Source organism: Salmo salar, chromosome ssa11 (assembly GCF_905237065.1).
Source record: "Salmo salar chromosome ssa11, Ssal_v3.1, whole genome shotgun sequence".
Taxonomy (NCBI): domain Eukaryota; kingdom Metazoa; phylum Chordata; class Actinopteri; order Salmoniformes; family Salmonidae; genus Salmo; species Salmo salar.
The window spans coordinates 48,956,285-48,978,729 of record NC_059452.1 but is presented as its reverse complement, the minus strand read 5'-3'; the positions used below and the strand labels follow the sequence as shown (position 1 = coordinate 48,978,729).

At 51.2% G+C, this 22,445-nt stretch overlaps 1 protein-coding gene across 16 annotated transcripts in view; it reads left to right on the top strand.

Annotated features, from left to right (window-relative positions):
• LOC106576577 (probable E3 ubiquitin-protein ligase HERC1) overlaps positions 1 to 22,445 on the top strand; it is a 196,604-nt gene that overhangs the window by 114,046 nt on the left and 60,113 nt on the right. For 10 of the 16 annotated variants that reach the window (XM_045689728.1, XM_045689732.1, XM_045689736.1 and 7 more), the window contains 6 exons: positions 2,281 to 2,403; positions 6,568 to 6,808; positions 7,337 to 7,458; positions 9,865 to 10,091; positions 18,638 to 18,924; positions 19,048 to 19,100. In XM_045689728.1, the coding sequence (XP_045545684.1) occupies positions 2,281 to 2,403; positions 6,568 to 6,808; positions 7,337 to 7,458; positions 9,865 to 10,091; positions 18,638 to 18,924; positions 19,048 to 19,100 (1,053 nt within the window). The remainder of the gene's footprint in view (positions 1 to 2,280; positions 2,404 to 6,567; positions 6,809 to 7,336; positions 7,459 to 9,864; positions 10,092 to 18,637; positions 18,925 to 19,047; positions 19,101 to 22,445) is intronic. The other 6 variants (XM_045689742.1, XM_045689738.1, XM_045689733.1 and 3 more) reach the window with 5 other exon arrangements.

The following is a 22,445-nucleotide window of genomic DNA, read 5'->3' as shown; positions in this document are numbered from 1 at the left end:
TGTTTATCTCTGTATGTGATGGTAACATCCTCCCCAGTCCTGTATGTCTCTATGTCATGGTAACATCCTCCCCAGTCCTGTTTGTCTCTGTATGTGATGGTAACATCCTCCCCAGTCCTGTTTGTCTCTGTATGTGATGGTAACATCCTCCCCAGTCCTGTATGTGATGGTAACATCCTCCCCAGTCCTGTATGTGATGGTAACATTCTCTCCAGTCCTGTATGTGATGGTAACATCCTCCCAAGTCCTGTATGTCTCTGTATGTGATGGTAACATCCTCCCAAGTCCTGTATGTCTCTGTATGTGATGGTAACATCCTCCCCAGTCCTGTTTGTCTCTGTATGTGATGGTAACATCCTCCCCAGTCCTGTATGTGATGGTAACATCCTCCCCAGTCCTGTATGTGATGGTAACATCCTCTCCAGTCCTGTATGTGATGGTAACATCCTCCCCAGTCCTGTTTGTCTCTGTATGTGATGGTAACATCCTCCCCAGTCCTGTATGTGATGGTAACATCCTCCCCAGTCCTGTATGTGATGGTAACATCCTCCCCAGTCCTGTATGTGATGGTAACATCCTCCCCAGTCCTGTATGTTATGGTAACATCCTCCCAAGTCCTGTATGTCTCTGTATGTGATGGTAACATCCTCCCCAGTCCTGTTTGTCTCTGTATGTGATGGTAACATCCTCCCCAGTCTTGTTTGTCTCTGTATGTGATGGTAACATCCTCCCCAGTCCTGTATGTGATGGTAACATCCTCCCCAGTCCTGTTTGTCTCTGTATGTGATGGTAACATCCTCCCCAGTCCTGTATGTGATGGTAACATCCCCCCCAGTCCTGTATGTGATGGTAACATCCTGCCCAGTCATGTTTGTCTCTGTATGTGATAGTAACATCCTCCCCAGTCCTGTATGTGATGGTAACATCCCCCCAGTCCTGTATGTAATGGTAACATCCTCCCCAGTCCTGTATGTGATGGTAACATCCTCCCCAGTCCTGTTTGTCTCTGTATGTGATGGTAACATCCTCCCCAGTCCTGTTTGTCTCTGTATGTGATGGTAACTTCCTCCCCAGTCCTGTATGTCTCTGTATGTGATGGTAACATCCTCCCCAGTCCTGTTTGTCTCTGTATGTGATGGTAACATCCTCCCCAGTCCTGTATGTGATGGTAACATCCTCCCCAGTCCTGTTTGTCTCTGTATGTGATGGTAACATCCTCCCCAGTCCTGTATGTGATGGTAACATCCTCCCCAGTCCTGTATGTCTCTGTATGTGATGGTAACATCCTCCCCAGTCCTGTATGTGATGGTAACATCCCCCCCAGTCCTGTATGTGATGGTAAAATCCTCCCCAGTCCTGTTTGTCTCTGTATGTGATGGTAACATCCTCCCCAGTCCTGTATGTCTCTGTATGTGATGGTAACTTCCTCCCCAGTCCTGTATGTCTCTGTATGTGATGGTAACATCCTCCCCAGTCCTGTTTGTCTCTGTATGTGATGGTAACATCCTCCCCAGTCCTGTATGTGATGGTAACATCCTCCCTAGTCCTGTTTGTCTCTGTATGTGATGGTAACATCCTCCCCAGTCCTGTATGTGATGGTAACATCCTCCCCAGTCCTGTATGTCTCTGTATGTGATGGTAACATCCTCCCCAGTCCTGTATGTGATGGTAACATCCTCCCCAGTCCTGTTTGTCTCTGTATGTGATGGTAACATCCTCCCAGTCCTGTTTGTCTCTGTATGTGATGGTAATATCCTCCCCAGTCCTGTTTGTCTCTGTATGTGATGGCAACATCCTCCCCAGTCCTGTTTGTCTCTGTATGTGATGGTAACATCCTCCCCAGTCCTGTATGTGATGGTAACATCCTCCCCAGTCCTGTATGTGATGGTAACATCCTCCCCAGTCCTGTATGTCTCTGTATGTGATGGTAACTTCCTCCCCAGTCCTGTATGTGATGGTAACATCCTCCCCAGTCCTGTATGTGATGGTAACATCCTCCCCAGTCCTGTTTGTCTCTGTATGTGATGGTAACATCCTCCCCAGTCCTGTATGTCTCTGTATAATGGTAACATCCTCCGCAGTCCTGTTTGTCTCTGTATGTGATGGTAACATCCTCCCCAGTCCTGTTTGTCCCTGTATGTGATGGTAACATCCTCCCCAGTCCTGTTTGTCTCTGTATGTGATGGTAACATCCTCCCTAGTCCTGTTTGTGATGTTAACATCCTCCCCAGTCCTGTATGTGATGGTAACTTCCTGTCCTGTAATTTTTGTCCTCTCCAGCTCTGTCGGACCCCAGCAGCAGACTGTCCACCTCCCCTCCCCCCCCGGCCATCGCTGTGCCTCTCCTGGAGATGGGCTTCTCTCTGAGGCAGATCACCAAGGCTCTGGAGGCTACAGGGACAGGTACAGACTCCACTATATACTACCTCATACCAAGACTACAGGTACATACTCCACTATATACTACCTCATACCAAGACTACAGTTACAGACTTCACTATACACTACCTCATACCAAGACTACAGGTACAGACTCCACTATACACTACCTCATACCAAGACTACAGGTACAGACTCCACTATACACTACCTCATACCAAGACTACAGTTACAGACTTCACTATACACTACCTCATACCAAGACTACAGGTACAGACTCCACTATACACTACCTCATACCAAGACTACAGGTACAGACTTCACTATACACTACCTCATACCAAGACTACAGGTACAGACTTCACTATACACTACCTCATACCAAGACTACAGGTACAGACTCCACTATACACTACCTCATACCAAGACTACAGTTACAGACTTCACTATACACTACCTCATACCAAGACTACAGGTACAGACTTCACTATACACTACCTCATACCAAGACTACAGGTACAGACTCCACTATACACTACCTCATACCAAGACTACAGGTACAGACTTCACTATACACTACCTCATACCAAGACTACAGTTACAGACTTCACTATACACTACCTCATACCAAGACTACAGGTACAGACTTCACTATACACTACCTCATACCAAGACTACAGGTACAGACTCCACTATACACTACCTCATACCAAGACTCTGGAGACTACAGGGACAGTCTTCAAATCACATGTTATTGGTCACATACACATGGTTAGCAGATGTTATTGGTCACATACACATGGTTAGCAGATGTTATTGGTCACATGGTTAGCCGAGGTTATTGGTCACATGGTTAGCAGATGCTATTGGTCACATGGTTAGCAGATGTTATTGGTCACATACACATGGTTAGCAGATGTTATAGGTCACATGGTTAACAGATGTTATTGGTCACATGGTTAGCAGATGTTATTGGTCACATGGTTAGCAGATGTTATTGGTCACATGGTTAGCAGATGTTCTTGGTCACATGGTTAGCAGATGTTCTTGGTCACATGGTTAGCAGATGTTATTGGTCACATACACATGGTTAGCAGATGTTATTGGTCACATGGTTAGCAGATGTTATTGGTCACATGGTTAGCAGATGTTATTGGTCACATAGTTAACAGATGTTATTGGTCACATACACATGGTTAGCAGATGTTATTGGTCACACACATGGTTAGCAGATGTTATTGGTCACACACATGGTTAGCAGATGTTATTGGTCACATACACATGTTAGCAGATGTTATTGGTCACATGGTTAGCAGATGTTATTGGTCACATGGTTAGCAGATGTTATTGGTCACATGGTTAGCAGATGTTATTGGTCACATGGTTAGCAGATGTTATTGGTCACATGGTTAACAGATGTTATTGGTCACATGGTTAACAGATGTTATTGGTCACATGGTTAGCAGATGTTATTGGTCACATACACATGGTTAGCAGATGTTATTGGTCACATACACATGGTTAACAGATGTTATTGGTCACATACACATGGTTAGCAGATGTTATTGGTCACATACACATGGTTAACAGATGTTATTGGTCACATACACATAGTTAGCAGATGTTATTGGTCACATGGTTAGCAGATGTTATTGGTCACATACACATGGTTAACAGATGTTATTGGTCACATGGTTAGCAGATGTTATTGGTCACATACACATGGTTAACAGATGTTATTGGTCACATGGTTAGCAGATGTTATTGGTCACATACACATGGTTAACAGATGTTATTGGTCACATGGTTAGCAGATGTTAATGAGAGTGTAGTGAAATGCTTGTGCTTCTAGTTCCGACAGTGCAGTAATATCTAACAAGTAATCTAACAATTCCACAACAACTACGTAATACACACAAATCTAAGGGATGGAATGAGAATATGTACATATAAATATATGGATGAGTGATTACCCAGCCAATGGCCATTCAGGATACAACCACTTCTGATGGACCATCTCTCTCCCAGCCAATGACCATTCAGGATACAACCACTTATAATGGACCATCTCTCTCCCAGCCAATGACCATTCAGGATACAACCACTTATAATGGACCATCTCTCTCCCAGCCAATGGCCTTTCAGGATAAAACCACTTACATTTACATTTACGTCATTTAGCAGACGCTCTTATCCAGAGCGACTTACAAATTGGTGCATTCACCTTATGATATCCAGTGGAACAACCACTTTACAATAGTACATCTATATCTTTTTTTTGGGGGGGGGGGTTAGAAGGATTACTTTATCCTATCCTAGGTATTCCTTAAAGAGGTGGGGTTTCAGGTGTCTCCGGAAGGTGGTGATTGACTCCGCTGTCCTGGCGTCGTGAGGGAGCTTGTTCCACCATTGGGGTGCCAGAGCAGCGAACAGTTTTGACTGGGCTGAGCGGGAACTGTGCTTCCGCAGAGGTAGGGGGGCCAGCAGGCCAGAGGAGGATGAACGCAGTGCCCTTGTTTGGGTCTAGGGCCTGATCAGAGCCTGAAGGTACGGAGGTGCCATTCCCCTCACAGCTCCGTAGGCAATCACCATGGTCTTGTAGCAGATGCGAGCTTCAACTGGAAGTCAGTGGAGTGTGCGGAGGAGCGGGGTGACGTGAGAGAACTTGGGAAGGTTGAACACCAGACGGGCTGCGGCGTTCTGGATGAGTTGTAGGGGTTTAATGGCACAGGCAGGGAGCCCAGCCAACAGCGAGTTGCAGTAATCCAGACGGGAGATGACAAGTGCCTGGATTAGGACCTGCGCCGCTTCCTGTGTAAGGCAGGGTCGTACTCTGCGAATGTTGTATAGCATGAACCTACAGGATCGGGTCACCGCCTTGATGTTAGTGGAGAACGACAGGGTGTTGTCCAGGGTCACGCCAAGGCTCTTAGCACTCTGGGAGGAGGACACAATGGAGTTGTCCACCGTGATGGCGAGATCATGGAAAGGGCAGTCCTTCCCCGGGAGGAAAAGCAGCTCCGTCTTGCCGAGGTTCAGCTTGAGGTGGTGATCCGTCATCCACACTGATATGTCTGCCAGACATGCAGAGATGCGATTCGCCACCTGGTTATCAGAAGGGGGAAAGGAGAAGATTAATTGTGTGTCGTCTGCGTAGCAATGATAGGAGAGACCATGTGAGGATATGACAGAGCCAAGTGACTTGGTGTATAGCGAGAATAGGAGAGGGCCTAGAACTGAGCCCTGGGGGACACCAGTGGTGAGAGCACGTGGTAAGGAGATGGATTCTCGCCACGCCACCTGGTAGGAGCGACCTGTCAGGTAGGACGCAATCCAAGAGTGAGCCGCGCCGGAGATACCCAACTCGGAGAGGGTGGAGAGGAGGATCTGATGGTTCACAGTACAGTTCACTTCTGATGGACCATCTCTCTCCCAGCCAATGGCCATTCAGGATACAAGCACTTCTGATGGACCATCTCTCTCCCAGCCAGTGTAACAGAGTTCAGAACGTGCCCTAAGCTCACTCCACAGCTCGCTTGAAATTGTACCGATGGAGCTTTCCAATTGGTGCCTTTTTTTAAATAGCTGAATCTGTTGGTACGGTAGTCTTCCCACACGTCCCTGGGTGACGTGTGTTTGTGAGCAGACTGGTTGAACCCGGGATGAGGACAGTGAAGGAACCTATACTGGTACAAGGACCAGGGTGACATGTGTTTGTGAGCAGACTGGTTGAACCCGGGATGAGGACAGTGAAGGAACCTATACTGGTAGTAATCATTCTGGGGGGGCCGCTTATATTTCTCCCGTTTACAGACTTGTTCAAGTGTTCATCATTACAAGTGTTTAATGTAAATGTTTCATATCCCAACTCCCCCTGAGACACCTGCAGGGAGTGGGGTCACAACCAGGGTCAGCGTTGTCCGTCCCCCTGAGACACCTGCAGGGAGTGGGGTCACGACCAGGGTCAGCGTTGTCAACTGGGGTTAAGTGCCTTGCTCAAGGGCACAGTGACAGATTTATTATTTTTCGTCACCTTTTTGACTCAGGAATTTAAAACCAGCAACTTTTCAGTTACTGGCCCAACGCTCTAACCTGGTGGCTACCTGCCGCCCCCTGTTAGCAGCAACACTGGCGTTTATTTCACCAGCAGTATGTCATCCGTTCCTATCTGCCCCCCCTCCCCCCCAGGTACTCGTGGCGAGGCTGATGCCCAGAACATAACGGTACTGGCTATGTGGATGATAGAACACCCTGGAACAGAGGAGGACCAGGATGAGAGCCACTCTGGAGGACGAGGGTCAGACAGCTCCTCGTGCCCAGGGGCCACAGCCTCGGGAGGGGGTAAGAGTCTGGAGAGGAGCTACCTACACTCCCCTGGAGATATGGCCAACGCTGACGCTCTAGACATGGAGGAGGGCTTCAGTGAGAGGTACAGTAACTGAACCTGTTCTAGAGGACGGTCCCTCAGGGTCAGATATGACTGTCTCCAGCCTTCTATTAGACATAGTGTGCTTAGTAGTACTCTCTGACGAAGGCCATGCAGACAGGGTTTTTAAACTTTGTTTCCATTGAACATGCCATACAATATAAAGGCATTTTAATGAATTATATGAAAAGTGCCTTGTTCCTCCTGTCTTTTTGGTGCTTAGTAGCACTTGGATACAACTGCTGTAGATTCAGAATTCAACAACAACATGCAGTACAGTGTGTGTGTATATATATATATATATATTACAGTACATCCTGCTACAGCGCAGAACGAGTCAGGGATGCCGTCTATACTGTTTGCTATTGAAGTACTAGTTCTCATTGAAAGCGATATTAGATCATCTGTTTCCATGTTTCTGATTTGTGTGAGGGCTGTGTTGTCCCTGTTGTCAGTTTCCATGTGTAAAACAGCTGGTTATTTCCCCATGTTTACTGACTGTGTGAGTGCTGTGTTTGTGTGTCCCTGCAGTCCAGAGGGTCTGGACCAGGACAGTGCCTCTGCCTCCGCTGGTCCAACACCCAGAGGTCGCGCTGCTGTCAGCAGGAAACACCGCTTTGACCTGGCTGCTAGGACACTGCTGGCCCGCGCTGGTGAATGCTCTCTCTCTCTCTCTCTCTCTCTCTCTCTCTCTCTCTCGCTCTCGCTCTCAGACAGACAGACAGACAGACAGACAGACAGACAGACTATCTGTCTGTCTGAGAGAGAGTCTGTCTGTCTGTCTGAGAGAGAGTCTGTCTGTCTGTCTGTCTGAGAGAGAGACTGTCTGTCTGTCTGTCTGTCTGTCTGTCTGTCTGTCTGTCTGTCTGTCTGTCTGTCTGTCTGAGAGAGAGACTCTGTCTGTCTGTCTGTCTGAGAGAGAGACTGTCTGTCTGTCTGAGAGAGAGACTGTCTGTCTGTCTGTCTGAGAGAGAGACTGTCTGTCTTTCTGTCTGTCTGAGAGAGAGACTGTCTGTCTGTCTGTCTGAGAGAGAGACTGTCTGTCTGTCTGAGCGAGAGAGAGACTGTCTGTCTGTCTGAGAGAGAGAGAGACTGTCTGTCTTTCTGTCTGTCTGAGAGAGAGACTGTCTGTCTTTCTGTCTGTCTGAGAGAGAGACTGTCTGTCTGTCTGTCTGAGAGAGAGACTGTCTGTCTGTCTGTCTGAGAGAGAGACAGTCTGTCTGTCCTCTCTGCTATTCTAACATATACCCTCTCCTCTATACTATTCTAACATATACCCTCTATACTATTCTAACATATACCCTCTCCTCTATACTATTCTAACATATACCCTCTATACTATTCTAACATATACCCTCTCCTCTCTATACTATTCTAATATATACCCTCTCCTCTATTCTATTCTAACATATACCCTCTCCTCTATTCTATTCTAACATATACCCTCTCCTCTATACTATTCTAACATATACCCTCTCCTCTATACTATTCTAACATATACCCTCTCCTCTATACTATTCTAACATATACCCTCTCCTCTATTCTATTCTAACATATACCCTCTCCTCTATTCTATTCTAACATATACCCTCTCCTCTATACTATTCTAACATATACCCTCTCCTCTATACTATTCTAACATATACCCTCTCCTCTATACTATTCTAACATATACCCTCTCCTCTATACTATTCTAACATATACCCTCTCCTCTATACTATTCTAACATATACCCTCTCCTCTATACTATTCTAACATATACCCTCTCCTCTATACTATTCTAACATATACCCTCTCCTCTATACTATTCTAACATATACCCTCTCCTCTATTCTATTCCAACATATACCCTCTCCTCTATACTATTCTAACATATACCCTCTCCTCTATTCTATTCTAACATATACCCTCTCCTCTATACTATTCTAACATATACCCTCTCCTCTATACTATTCCAACATATACCCTCTCCTCTATTCTATTCTAACATATACCCTCTCCTCTCCTCTATACTATTCTAACATATACCCTCTCCTCTATTCTATTCTAACATATACCCTCTCCTCTATACTATTCTAACATATACCCTCTCCTCTATACTATTCTAACATATACCCTCTCCTCTATACTATTCTAACATATACCCTCTCCTCTATACTATTCTAACATATACCCTCTCCTCTATACTATTCTAACATATACCCTCTCCTCTATACTATTCTAACATATACCCTCTCCTCTCCTCTATACTATTCTAACATATACCCTCTCCTCTCCTCTATACTATTCTAACATATACCCTCTCCTCTATACTATTCTAACATATACCCTCTCCTCTATACTATTCTAACATATACCCTTCCTCTCCTCTATACTATTCTAACATATACCCTCTCCTCTATACTATTCCAACATATACCCTCTCCTCTATACTATTCTAACATATACCCTCTCCTCTCCTCTATACTATTCTAACATATACCCTCTCCTCTCCTCTATACTATTCTAACATATACCCTCTCCTCTATTCTATTGTAACATATACCCTCTCCTCTCCTCTATACTATTCTAACATATACCCTCTCCTCTCCTCTATACTATTCTAACATATACCCTCTCCTCTATTCTATTCTAACATATACCCTCCTCTCCTCTATACTATTCTAACATATACCCTCTCCTCTCCTCTATACTATTCTAACATATACCCTCTCCTCTCCTCTATACTATTCTAACATATACCCTCTCCTCTCCTCTATACTATTCTAACATATACCCTCTCCTCTCCTCTATACTATTCTAACATATACCCTCTCCTCTATACTATTCTAACATATACCCTCTCCTCTATACTATTCTAACATATACCCTCTCCTCTATACTATTCTAACATATACCCTCTCCTCTATTCTATTCTAACATATACCCTCTCCTCTCCTCTATACTATTCTAACATATACCCTCTCCTCTATTCTATTCTAACATATACCCTCTCCTCTATACTATTCTAACATATACCCTCTCCTCTAAACCATTGTAACATATACCCTCTCCTGTAGCTGGTCTGTACCGCTCGGTGCAGGCCCATCGCAGCCAGTCTCGTAGAGAGGGCAGTGCCCTACAGCAGGACCCTGGAACTCTGTATGACTTTAACCTGGACGAGGAACTGGAGCTGGATCTGGACGAGGAGACCATGGAGGCCATGTTTGGTCAGGACCTGGCCAGCGACACTGACATCCTGGGCATGTGGATCCCAGAGGTACTGGACTGGCCAACATGGGTGTGTGTGAGTGCAGCGAGGGTTTTGCTGCTTCTTTCCTCGCCTTAACTAATAAGGTCTTCATCCTGACTTCCACGTCACTAAACGTCTCACTCCTAGTAGGAGACTGAAGTGGAAGTTTAGGATTTAGACTCTCACCGGCTAACTTTCACTCACACACTCATTCACTTGGTGCTGTACATGCTAACTGTCTGCTTAGAGAGGTTGAGGCTTACTCACTATCGCACACACACGCACACACACATACACACACACACACACACACACGCTCAAACTATCTCTCTCTCACACACACTCTCTCACTCACACACACACACACACACACACACACGCTCAAACTATCTCCCTGTCTCACACACACACACACACACACACACACACACACACACACACGTACACACATGCTCAAACTATCTCCCTGTCACACACACACACATGCTCAGACTATCTCCCCTCTCTCTCACACACACACTGCATCATGCTCTGCCACTGACTGCCCATGGCAGTGATTTCTGTCGTTAGCCTAACTAGCATGCAGTGGATGGGAGGTCAATGGGGTTTGCTAGTAAACCAGGTGGAACGCTAACATGCTAAGGCTGATTACAGTGGGTGGCATTGATCATCAAGTCTTGTTGCTTGTGGTTAATTCATGGCTAATCATCTTGTTGCTATGGTATCATGTTGTCTATACAGCTGTCATACTCACCTGTCTCTTGAAGTCTGTTAGTGGCATCATGCTATTGATGTCCTAGATTTGAACTGACTTTGTGTTTGTCTCCGTGTGTCCCCTCCCTGTCTCTGTGTCCCCTCCCTGTCTCTGTGTCCCCTCCCCTCCCTGTCTCTGTGTCCCCTCCCCTCCCTGTCTCTGTGTCCCCTCCGCTCCCTGTCTCTGTGTCCCCTCCCTGTCTCTCTGTCCCCTCCCCTCCCTGTCTCTCTGTCCCCTCCCTGTCTCTGTGTCCCCTCCCTGTCTCTCTGTCCCCTCCCTGTCTCCCTGTCCCCTCCCTGTCTCTGTGTCCCTCCCTGTCTCTGTGTCCCCTCCTGTCTCTGTGTCCCTCCCTGTCTCTCTGTCCCCTCCTGTCTCCGTGTCCCTCCCTGTCTCCGTGTCCCCTCCCTGTCTCTGTGTTCCCTCCTCCCTGTCTCTCTGTCCCCTCCCTGTCTCTCTGTCCCTCCCTGTCTCCGTGTCCCCTCCCTCCCTGTCTCTGTCCCTCCCTGTCTCTGTGTCCCTTCCCTGTCTCTGTGTCCCCTCCCTGTCTCTGTGTCCCTCCCTGTCTCTGTGTCCCCTCCCTGTCTCCGTGTCCCCTCCCTGTCTCTGTGTCCCTCCTCCCTGTCTCTCTGTCCCCTCCCTGTCTCTCTGTCCCCTCCCTGTCTCTGTGTCCCTTCCCTGTCTCTGTGTCCCCTCCCTGTCTCTGTGTCCCCTCCCTGTCTCTGTGTCCCCTCCCTGTCTCTGTGTTCCCTCCCTGTCTCTGTGTCCCTCCCTGTCTCTGTGTCCCTCCCTGTCTCTGTGTCCCCCTCCCTGTCTCTCTGTCCCCTCCCTGTCTCCATGTCCCTCCCTGTCTCTGTGTCCCCTCCCTGTCTCTGTGTCCCTCCCTGTCTCCGTGTCCCCTCCCTGTCTCCGTGTCCCTCCCTGTCTCCGTGTTCCCTCCCTGTCTCCGTGTCCCTCCCTGTCTCTGTGTTCCCTCCCTCCCTGTCTCTCTGTCCCCTCCCTGTCTCTCTGTCCCCTCCCTGTCTCCGTGTCCCCTCCCTCCCTGTCTCTGTCCCCTCCCTGTCTCTGTGTCCCTTCCCTGTCTCTGTGTCCCCTCCCTGTCTCTGTGTCCCTCCCTGTCTCTGTGTCCCCTCCCTGTCTCCGTGTCCCCTCCCTGTCTCTGTGTTCCCTCCCTCCCTGTCTCTCTGTCCCCTCCCTGTCTCTCTGTCCCTCCCTGTCTCTGTGTCCCTTCCCTGTCTCTGTGTCCCCTCCCTGTCTCTGTGTCCCCTCCCTGTCTCTGTGTCCCCTCCTGTCTCTGTGTTCCCTCCCTGTCTCTGTGTCCCCTCCCTGTCTCTGTGTCCCCTCCCTGTCTCTGTGTCCCCCTCCCTGTCTCTATGTCCCCTCCCTGTCTCCATGTCCCCTCCCTGTCTCTGTGTCCCCTCCCTGTCTCTGTGTCCCCTCCCTGTCTCCGTGTCCCCTCCCTGTCTCCGTGTCCCCTCCCTGTCTCCGTGTTCCCTCCCTGTCTCTGTGTCCCCTCCTGTCTCTCTGTCCCCTCCCTGTCTCTCTGTCCCCTCCCTGTCTCTGTGTCCCCTCCCTCCCTGTCTCTCTGTCCCTCCCTGTCTCTCTGTCCCCTCCCTGTCTCTGTGTCCGCTCCCTGTCTCTCTGTCCCCTCCCTGTCTCTGTGTCCCCTCCCTGTCTCTGTGTCCCCTCCCTGTCTCCGTGTCCCCTCCCTGTCTCCGTGTCCCCTCCCTGTCTCTGTGTCCCTCCCTGTCTCTCTGTCCCCTCCCTGTCTCTCTGTCCCCTCCCTGTCTCTGTGTCCCCTCCTCCCTGTCTCTGTGTCCCCTCCCTGTCTCTGTGTCCCCTCCCTGTCTCTGTCCCTCCCTGTCTCTCTGTCCCCTCCCTGTCTCTGTGTCCCCTCCCTGTCTCTGTGTCCCCTCCCTGTCTCCGTGTCCCCTCCCTGTCTCCGTGTCCCCTCCCTGTCTCCCTGTCCCCTCCCTGTCTCCCTGTCCCCTCCCTGTCTCTGTGTCCCCTCCCTCCCTGTCTCTCTGTCCCTCCCTGTCTCTCTGTCCCTCCCTGTCTCTCTGGCCCCTCCCTGTCTCTTTGTCCCTCCCTGTCTCTGTGTCCCTTCCTGTCTCTGTCCCCTCCCTGTCTCTGTCCCTCCCTGTCTCTGTGTCCCCTCCCCTCCCTGTCTCTGTGTCCCCTCCCTGTCTCTGTGTCCCTCCCTGTCTCTGTGTCCCTCCCTGTCTCTGTCCCTCCCTGTCTCTGTGTCCCCTCCCTGTCTCTGTGTCCCCTCCCTGTCTCTGTGTCCCCTCCCTGTCTCTGTGTTCCCTCCCTGTCTCTGTGTCCCCTCCCTCCCTGTCTCTGTGTCCCCTCCCTGTCTCTGTGTCCCCTCCCTGTCTCTGTGTTCCCTCCCTGTCTCTGTGTCCCCTCCCCTCCCTGTCTCTGTGTTCCCTCCCTGTCCATGTGTCCCCTCCCTGTCTTTGTGTCCCCTCCCTGTCTCTGTGTCCCCTCCCTGTCTCTGTGTCCCCTCCCTGTCTCTGTGTCCCCTCCCTGTCTCTGTGTTCCCTCCCTGTCTCTGTGTTCCCTCCCTGTCTCTGTGTCCCCTCCCTGTCTCTGTGTCCCCTCCCTGTCTCTGTGTCCCCTCCCTGTCTCTGTGTCCCCTCCCTGTCTCCGTGTCCCTCCCTGTCTCCGTGTCCCTCCCTGTCTCCGTGTCCCCTCCCTGTCTCCGTGTCCCCTCCCTGTCTCCGTGTCCCTCCCTGTCTCCGTGTCCCTCCCTGTCTCTGTGTCCCTCCCTGTCTCTGTGTCCCCTCCCTGTCTCTGTGTCCCCTCCTCCCTGTCTCTGTGTCCCCTCCCTGTCTCTCTGTCCCCTCCCTGTCTCTGTGTCCCCTCCTGTCTCTGTGTCCCTTCCCTGTCTCCGTGTTCCCTCCCCTCCCTGTCTCTCTGTCCCTCCCTCCCTGTCTCTGTGTCCCCTCCCTGTCTCTGTGTCCCCTCCTGTCTCTGTGTCCCCTCCCTGTCTCTGTGTCCCTCCCTGTCTCCCTGTCCCTCCCTGTCTCCCTGTCCCCTCCCTGTCTCTGTGTTCCCTCCCTCCCTGTCTCCATGTCCCTCCCTGTCTCCGTGTCCCCTCCCTGTCTCTGTGTTCCCTCCCTCCCTGTCTCTGTGTCCCTCCCTGTCTCTCTGTCCCCTCCCTGTCTCTCTGTCCCCTCCCTGTCTCTGTGTCCCCTCCCCTCCCTGTCTCTCTGTCCCCTCCCTGTCTCCGTGTCCCTCCCTGTCTCTGTCCCCTCCCTGTCTCTCTGTCCCCTCCCTGTCTCTCTGTCCCCTCCCTGTCTCTCTGTCCCCTCCCTGTCTCTGTGTCCCCTCCCTGTCTCTGTGTCCCTCCCTGTCTCTCTGTCCCCTCCCTGTCTCTGTGTCCCCTCCCTGTCTCTGTGTCCCCTCCTGTCTCTGTGTCCCCTCCCTGTCTCTGTGTCCCCTCCCTGTCTCTGTGTCCCCTCCTGTCTCTGTGTCCCCTCCCTGTCTCTGTGTCCCCTCCCTGTCTCTGTGTCCCTCCCTGTCTCTGTGTCCCCTCCTGTCTCCGTGTCCCCTCCCTGTCTCTGTGTCCCCTCCCTGTCTCTCTGTCCCTCCCTGTCTCTGTGTCCCTCCCTGTCTCTGTGTCCCCTCCCTGTCTCTGTGTCCCCTCCTGTCTCTGTGTCCCTCCCTGTCTCTGTGTCCCCTCCCTGTCTCTGTGTCCCTCCCTGTCTCTGTGTCCCCTCCCTGTCTCTGTGTCCCCTCCTGTCTCTGTGTCCCCTCCTGTCTCTGTGTCCCCTCCCTGTCTCCGTCCCCTCCCTGTCTCTGTCCCTCCCTGTCTCTGTCCCCTCCCTGTCTCTGTGTCCCCTCCCTCCCTGTCTCTGTGTCCCTCCCTGTCTCTGTGTCCCTCCCTGTCTCTGTGTCCCCTCCCTGTCTCTGTGTCCCCTCCCTGTCTCTGTGTCCCCTCCCTCCCTGTCTCTGTGTCCCCTCTCTGTGTCCCCTCCTCCCTGTCTCTGTGTTCCCTCCCTGTCTCTGTGTCCCTCCCTGTCTCTGTGTCCCCCCCTGTCTCTGTGTCCCTCCCTGTCTCCCTGTCCCCTCCCTGTCTCCCTGTCCCTCCCTGTCTCTGTGTTCCCTCCTCCCTGTCTCCATGTCCCCTCCCTGTCTCCGTGTCCCCTCCCTGTCTCTGTGTTCCCTCCCCTCCCTGTCTCTGTGTCCCTCCCTGTCTCTCTGTCCCCTCCCTGTCTCTCTGTCCCCTCCCTTTCTCTGTGTCCCCTCCTCCCTGTCTCTCTGTCCCTCCCTGTCTCCGTGTCCCCTCCCTGTCTCTGTCCCTCCCTGTCTCTCTGTCCCCTCCCTGTCTCTCTGTCCCTCCCTGTCTCTCTGTCCCCTCCCTGTCTCTGTGTCCCCTCCTGTCTCTGTGTCCCCTCCCTGTCTCTGTGTCCCCTCCCTGTCTCTCTGTCCCTCCCTGTCTCTGTGTCCCCTCCCTGTCTCTGTGTCCCCTCCTGTCTCTGTGTCTCCGTCTCTGTGTCCCCTCCCTGTCTCTGTGTCCCCTCCCTGTCTCCGTGTCCCTCCCTGTCTCTGTGTCCCTCCCTGTCTCTCTGTCCCTCCCTGTCTCTGTGTCCCCTCCCTGTCTCTGTGTCCCCTCCCTGTCTCTGTGTCCCCTCCCTGTCTCTGTGTCCCCTCCCTGTCTCTGTGTCCCCTCCCTGTCTCTGTGTCCCTCCCTGTCTCTCTGTCCCTCCCTGTCTCTGTGTCCCCTCCCTGTCTCTGTGTCCCCTCCCTGTCTCTGTGTCCCCTCCCTGTCTCTGTGTCCCCTCCCTGTCTCTCTGTCCCCTCCCTGTCTCTGTGTCCCCTCCTGTCTCTGTGTTCCCTCCCTGTCTCTGTGTCCCCTCCCTCCCTGTCTTTGTGTCCCCTCCCTGTCTCTGTGTTCCCTCCCTGTCTCTGTGTCCCCTCCCTGTCTCTGTGTCCCCTCCCTGTCTCTGTGTCCCCTCCCTGTCTCTGTGTCCCCTCCCTGTCTCTGTGTCCCCTCCATGTCCCCTCCCTGTCTCTGTGTCCCTCCCTGTCTCTGTGTCCCCTCCCTGTCTCTGTGTCCCCTCCCTGTCTCTGTGTCCCCTCCTGTCTCTGTGTCCCCTCCCTGTCTCTGTGTCCCCTCCCTGTCTCCGTGTCCCTCCCTGTCTCTGTCCCTCCCTGTCTCTGTCCCCTCCCTGTCTCTGTGTCCCCTCCTCCCTGTCTCTGTGTCCCCTCCCTGTCTCTGTGTCCCTCCCTGTCTCTGTGTCCCCTCCCTGTCTCTGTGTCCCTCCCTCCCTGTCTCTGTGTCCCCTCCCTGTCTCTGTGTCCCCTCCCTGTCTCTGTGTCCCCTCCTCCCTGTCTCTGTGTTCCCTCCCTGTCTCTGTGTCCCCTCCCTGTCTCTGTGTCCCCTCCCTGTCTCTGTGTCCCCTCCCTGTCTCCGTGTCCCCTCCCTGTCTCCGTGTCCCTCCCTGTCTCCGTGTCCCCTCCCTGTCTCTGTGTCCCCTCCTGTTCTGTCCCCTCCCTGTCTCCGTGTCCCCTCCCTGTCTCTGTGTTCCCTCCCTCCCTGTCTCCATGTCCCCTCCCTGTCTCTGTGTCCCCTCCCTGTCTCTGTGTTCCCTCCCTCCCTGTCTCTGTGTTCCTCCCTCCCTGTCTCTGTGTCCCCTCCTGTCTCTGTGTCCCCTCCCTGTCTCTGTGTCCCCTCCCTGTCTCTGTGTCCCCTCCCTGTCTCTCTGTCCCCTCCCTGTCTCTGTGTCCCCTCCCTGTCTCTGTGTCCCCTCCTCCCTGTCTCTCTGTCCCCTCCCTGTCTCCGTGTCCCCTCCCTGTCTCTGTCCCTCCCTGTCTCTGTGTCCCTCCCTGTCTCTGTGTCCCCTCCCTGTCTCTGTGTCCCCTCCTGTCTCTGTGTCCCTCCCTGTCTCTGTGTCCCCTCCCTGTCTCTCTGTCCCCTCCCTGTCTCTCTGTCCCCTCCCTGTCTCTGTGTCCCCTCCCTGTCTCTGTGTCCCCTCCCTGTCTCTCTGTCCCCTCCCTGTCTCTGTGTCCCCTCCCTGTCTCTGTGTCCCCTCCCTGTCTCTGTGTTCCCTCCCTGTCTCTGTGTCCCCTCCCTGTCTCTGTGTCCCCTCCTGTCTCTGTGTCCCTCCCTGTCTCTGTGTCCCCTCCCTGTCTCCGTGTCCCCTCCCTGTCTCCGTGTCCCTCCCTGTCTCTGTCCCTCCCTGTCTCTGTCCCCTCCCTGTCTCTGTGTCCCCTCCCTGTCTCTGTGTCCCCTCCCTGTCTCTGTGTCCCCTCCCTGTCTCTGTGTCCCCTCCCTGTCTCTGTGTCCCCTCCCCTCCCTGTCTCTGTGTCCCCTCCCTGTCTCTGTGTCCCCTCCCTCCCTGTCTCTGTGTTCCCTCCCTGTCTCTGTGTCCCCTCCCTGTCTCTGTGTCCCCTCCCTGTCTCTGTGTCCCCTCCCTGTCTCTGTGTCCCCTCCCTGTCTCTGTGTCCCCTCCCTGTCTCTGTGTTCCCTCCCTGTCTCTGTGTTCCCTCCCTGTCTCTGTGTCCCCTCCCTGTCTCTGTGTCCCCTCCCTGTCTCCGTGTCCCCTCCCTGTCTCCGTGTCCCCTCCCTGTCTCTGTCCCTCCCTGTCTCTGTCCCCTCCCTCCCTGTCTCTGTGTTCCCTCCCTATCTCTGTGTCCCTCCCTCCCTGTCTTTGTCCCCTCCCTGTCTCTGTGTTCCCTCCCTGTCTCTGTGTCCCCTCCCTGTCTCTGTGTCCCCTCCCTGTCTCTGTGTCCCCTCCCTGTCTCTGTGTCCCCTCCCTGTCTCTGTGTCCCCTCCCTGTCTCTGTGTCCCCTCCCTGTCTCTGTGTCCCCTCCCTGTCTCTGTCCCCTCCTCCCTGTCTCTGTGTCCCCTCCCTGTCTCTGTGTTCCCTCCCTCCCTGTCTCTGTGTCCCCTCCCTGTCTCTGTGTCCCCTCCCTGTCTCTGTGTCCCCTCCCTGTCTCTGTGTCCCCTCCCTGTCTCCGTGTTCCCTCCCTCCCTGTCTCCGTGTTCCCTCCCTGTCTCTCTGTCCCTCCCTGTCTCTGTGTCCCTCCCTGTCTCTGTGTCCCCTCCCTGTCTCTGTGTCCCTCCCTGTCTCTGTGTCCCCTCCCTGTCTCTGTGTCCCCTCCCTGTCTCCGTGTTCCCTCCCCTCCCTGTCTCCGTGTTCCCTCCCTGTCTCTCTGTCCCTCCCCTCCCTGTCTCTGTGTCCCCTCCCTGTCTCTGTGTCCCCTCCCTGTCTCTGTGTTCCCTCCCCTCCCTGTCTCTGTGTCCCCTCCCCTCCCTGTCTCTCTGTCCCCTCCCTGTCTCTGTGTCCCCTCCCTGTCTCTGTGTCCCCTCCCTGTCTCCGTGTTCCCTCCCCTCCCTGTCTCCGTGTTCCCTCCCTCCCTGTCTCTGTGTCCCCTCCCTGTCTCCGTGTCCCTCCCCTCCCTGGCTCCGTGTCCCCTCCCTGTCTCTGTGTCCCTCCCTGTCTCTGTGTCCTCTCCCTGTCTCTGTGTCCCCTCCCTGTCTCTGTGTCCCCTCCCTGTCTCTGTGTCCCCTCCCTGTCTCTGTGTCCCCTCCCTGTCTCTGTGTCCCCTCCCTGTCTCTGTGTCCCCTCCCTGTCTCTGTGTCCCCTCCCTGTCTCCGTGTCCTCTCCCTGTCTCTGTGTCCCCTCCTCCCTGTCTCTGTGTCCCCTCCCTGTCTCTGTGTCCCCTCCCTCCCTGTCTCTGTGTCCCCTCCCTTTCTCTGTGTCCCCTCCCCTCCCTGTCTCTGTGTCCCCTCCCTGTCTCTGTGTCCCCTCCCTGTCTCTGTGTCCCCTCCCTGTCTCTGTGTCCCCTCCCTGTCTCTGTGTCCGTGTCCCCTCCCTGTCTCCATGTCCCCTGGCAGCATGTGTGTGAGACAGAGGAACGAGACGAGGTGGTAGTATGTGAGTTGTGTGAGGCTAGCGTTGCCAACTTCAACCAGCACATGAAGAAGAGCCACCCTGGCTGCGGGCGCAGTGCCAACCGACAGGGCTACCGGAGCAACGGGTCCTACGTAGACGGATGGTTCGGGGGGGAGTGCGGCAGCGGTAACCCATACTACCTCCTCTGTGGTAGCTGCCGGGACAAACACCTGGCGGTGAAGAGTAAAACCACAGTCCCCGTGACGGAGAGGTCAGTGGCGGACAGAAGGTGACACGCCAGGTTTTAATACAGACTATGATTATGTACAACTAAAACTTAAGATTCAATACACACTGTATCACAGTGACAAGACGACTGTAATCACTAACATGTGTTGTGGTCCATGTTCAGATATAAGGGACTGGCCCCGGACCTCTTGGGAAAGCAGGACAGTGTCTATGAAGGTACTGCTTCTGATTAAACATGATGATTCACTTGTTCCAGAGGTTCTTGTCCCTGATCATATGAATGACTGATCCACTGCAGCTTTATGGCTGATAGTATGACTGGTCCACTGCAGCTTTATGGCTGATAGTATGACTGATCAACTGTAGCTTTATGGCTGATAGTATGACTGATCCACTGTAGCTTTATGGCTGATAGTATGACTGGTCCACTGCAGCTTTATGGCTGATAGTATGACTGATCCACTGCAGCTTTATGGCTGATAGTATGACTGGTCCACTGCAGCTTTATGGCTGATAGTATGAATAGGCCACTGCAGCTTTATGGCTGATAGTATGACTGGTCCACTGCAGCTTTATGGCTGATAGTATGACTGATCCACTGCAGCTTTATGGCTGATAGTATGACTGATCCACTGCAGCTTTATGGCTGATAGTATGACTGGTCCACTGCAGCTTTATGGCTGATAGTATGAATAGGCCACTGCAGCTTTATGGCTGATAGTATGACTGATCCACTGCAGCTTTATGGCTGATAGTATGACTGGTCCACTGCAGCTTTATGGCTGATAGTATGAATAGGCCACTGCAGCTTTATGGCTGATAGTATGACTGGTCCACTGCAGCTTTATGGCTGATAGTTAAACTGGTCCACTGCAACTTTATCGCTGATAGTTAAACTGGTCCACTGCAGCTTTATGGCTGATAGTATGCCTGTGTTATTCTCTGTAACCACATGGCTGATAGTATGACTGTGTTATTCTCTATAACCATATGGCTGATAGTATGACTGTGTTACTCTCTATAACCACATGGCTGATAGTATGACTGTGTTATTCTCTGTAACCACATGGCTGATAGTATGACTGTGTTATTCTCTGTAACCACATGGCTGATAGTATGACTGTGTTATTCTCTGTAACCACATGGCTGATAGTATGACTGTGCTATTCTCTGTAACCACATGGCTGATAGTATGACTGTGTTATTCTCTATAACCACATGGCTGATAGTATGACTGTGTTGTTCTCTATAACGACATGGCTGATAGTATGACTGTGTTATTCTCTTTAACCACATGGCTGATAGTATGACTGTGTTATTCTCTATAACCACATGGCTGATAGTATGACTGTGTTATTCTCTATAATCACATGGCTGATAGTATGACTGTGTTATTCTCTTTAACCACATGGCTGATAGTATGACCGTGTTATTCTCTATAACCACATGGCTGATAGTATGACTGTGTTGTTCTCTATAACCACATGGCTGATAGTATGACTGTGTTGTTCTCTATAACCACATAGCTGATAGTATGACTGTTGTTCTCTATAATCACATGGCTGATAGTATGACTGTGTCATTCTCTATAACCACATGGCTGATAGTATGACTGTGTTGTTCGCTATAACCACATGGCTGATAGTATGACTGTGTTGTTCTCTATAACCACATGGCTGATAGTATGCCTGTGTTATTCTCCATAACCACATGGCTGATAGTATGACTGTGTTGTTCTCTGTAACCACATGGCTGACAGTATGAGTGGTTATTCTCTATAACCACATGGCTGATAGTATGACTGTGTTGTTCTCTGTAACCACATGGCTGATAGTATGCCTGTGTTATTCTCTATAACCACATGGCTGATAGTATGACTGTGTTGTTCTCTGTAACCACGTGGCTGATAGTATGGCTGTGTTGTTCTCTGTAACCACATGGCTGATAGTATGACTGTGTTGTTCTCTGTAACCACATGGCTGAGAGTATGACTGTGTTGTTCTCTATAACCACATGGCTGATAGTATGACTGTGTTGTTCTCTATAACCACATGGCTGATAGTATGACTGTGTTGTTCTCTATAACCACATGGCTGATAGTATGAGTGGTTATTCTCTATAACCACATGGATGATAGTATGACAGTGTTGTTCTCTGTAACCACATGGCTGATAGTATGACTGTGTTGTTCTCTGTAACCACATGGCTGATAGTATGACTGTGTTGTTCTCTATAACCACGTGGCTGATAGTATGACTGTGTTGTTCTCTGTAACCACGTGGCTGATAGTATGACTGTGTCGTTCTCTATAACCACATGGCTGATAGTATGACTGTGTCGTTCTCTATAACCACATGGCTGATAGTATGACTGTGTTGTTCTCTATAACCACATGGCTGATAGTATGCCTGTGTTGTTCTCTATAACCACATGGCTGATAGTATGCCTGTGTTGTTCTCTATAACCACATGGCTGATAGTATGCCTGTGTTATTCTCTATAACCACATGGCTGATAGTATGACTGTGTTGTTCTCTGTAACCACATGGCTGTCAGTATGAGTGGTTATTCTCTATAACCACATGGCTGATAGTATGACTGTGTTGTTCTCTGTAACCACATGGCTGATAGTATGCCTGTGTTATTCTCTATAACCATGTGGCTGATAGTATGACTGTGTTGTTCTCTATAACCACGTGGCTGATAGTATGACTGTGTTGTTCTCTGTAACCACGTGGCTGATAGTATGACTGTGTTGTTCTCTGTAACCACATGGCTGATAGTATGACTGTGTTGTTCTCTGTAACCACATGGCTGAGAGTATGACTGTGTTGTTCTCTGTAACCACATGGCTGATAGTATGACTGGTCCACTGCAGCTTTATGGCTGATAGTATGAATAGGCCACTGCAGCTTTATGGCTGATAGTATGACTGATCCACTGCAGCTTTATGGCTGATAGTATGACTGGTCCACTGCAGCTTTATGGCTGATAGTATGAATAGGCCACTGCAGCTTTATGGCTGATAGTATGACTGGTCCACTGCAGCTTTATGGCTGATAGTTAAACTGGTCCACTGCAACTTTATGGCTGATAGTTAAACTGGTCCACTGCAGCTTTATGGCTGATAGTATGCCTGTGTTATTCTCTGTAACCACATGGCTGATAGTATGACTGTGTTATTCTCTATAACCATATGGCTGATAGTATGACTGTGTTACTCTCTATAACCACATGGCTGATAGTATGACTGTGTTATTCTCTGTAACCACATGGCTGATAGTATGACTGTGTTATTCTCTGTAACCACATGGCTGATAGTATGACTGTGTTATTCTCTGTAACCACATGGCTGATAGTATGACTGTGTTATTCTCTATAACCACATGGCTGATAGTATGACTGTGTTGTTCTCTATAACGACATGGCTGATAGTATGACTGTGTTATTCTCTTTAACCACATGGCTGATAGTATGACTGTGTTATTCTCTATAACCACATGGCTGATAGTATGACTGTGTTATTCTCTATAATCACATGGCTGATAGTATGACTGTGTTA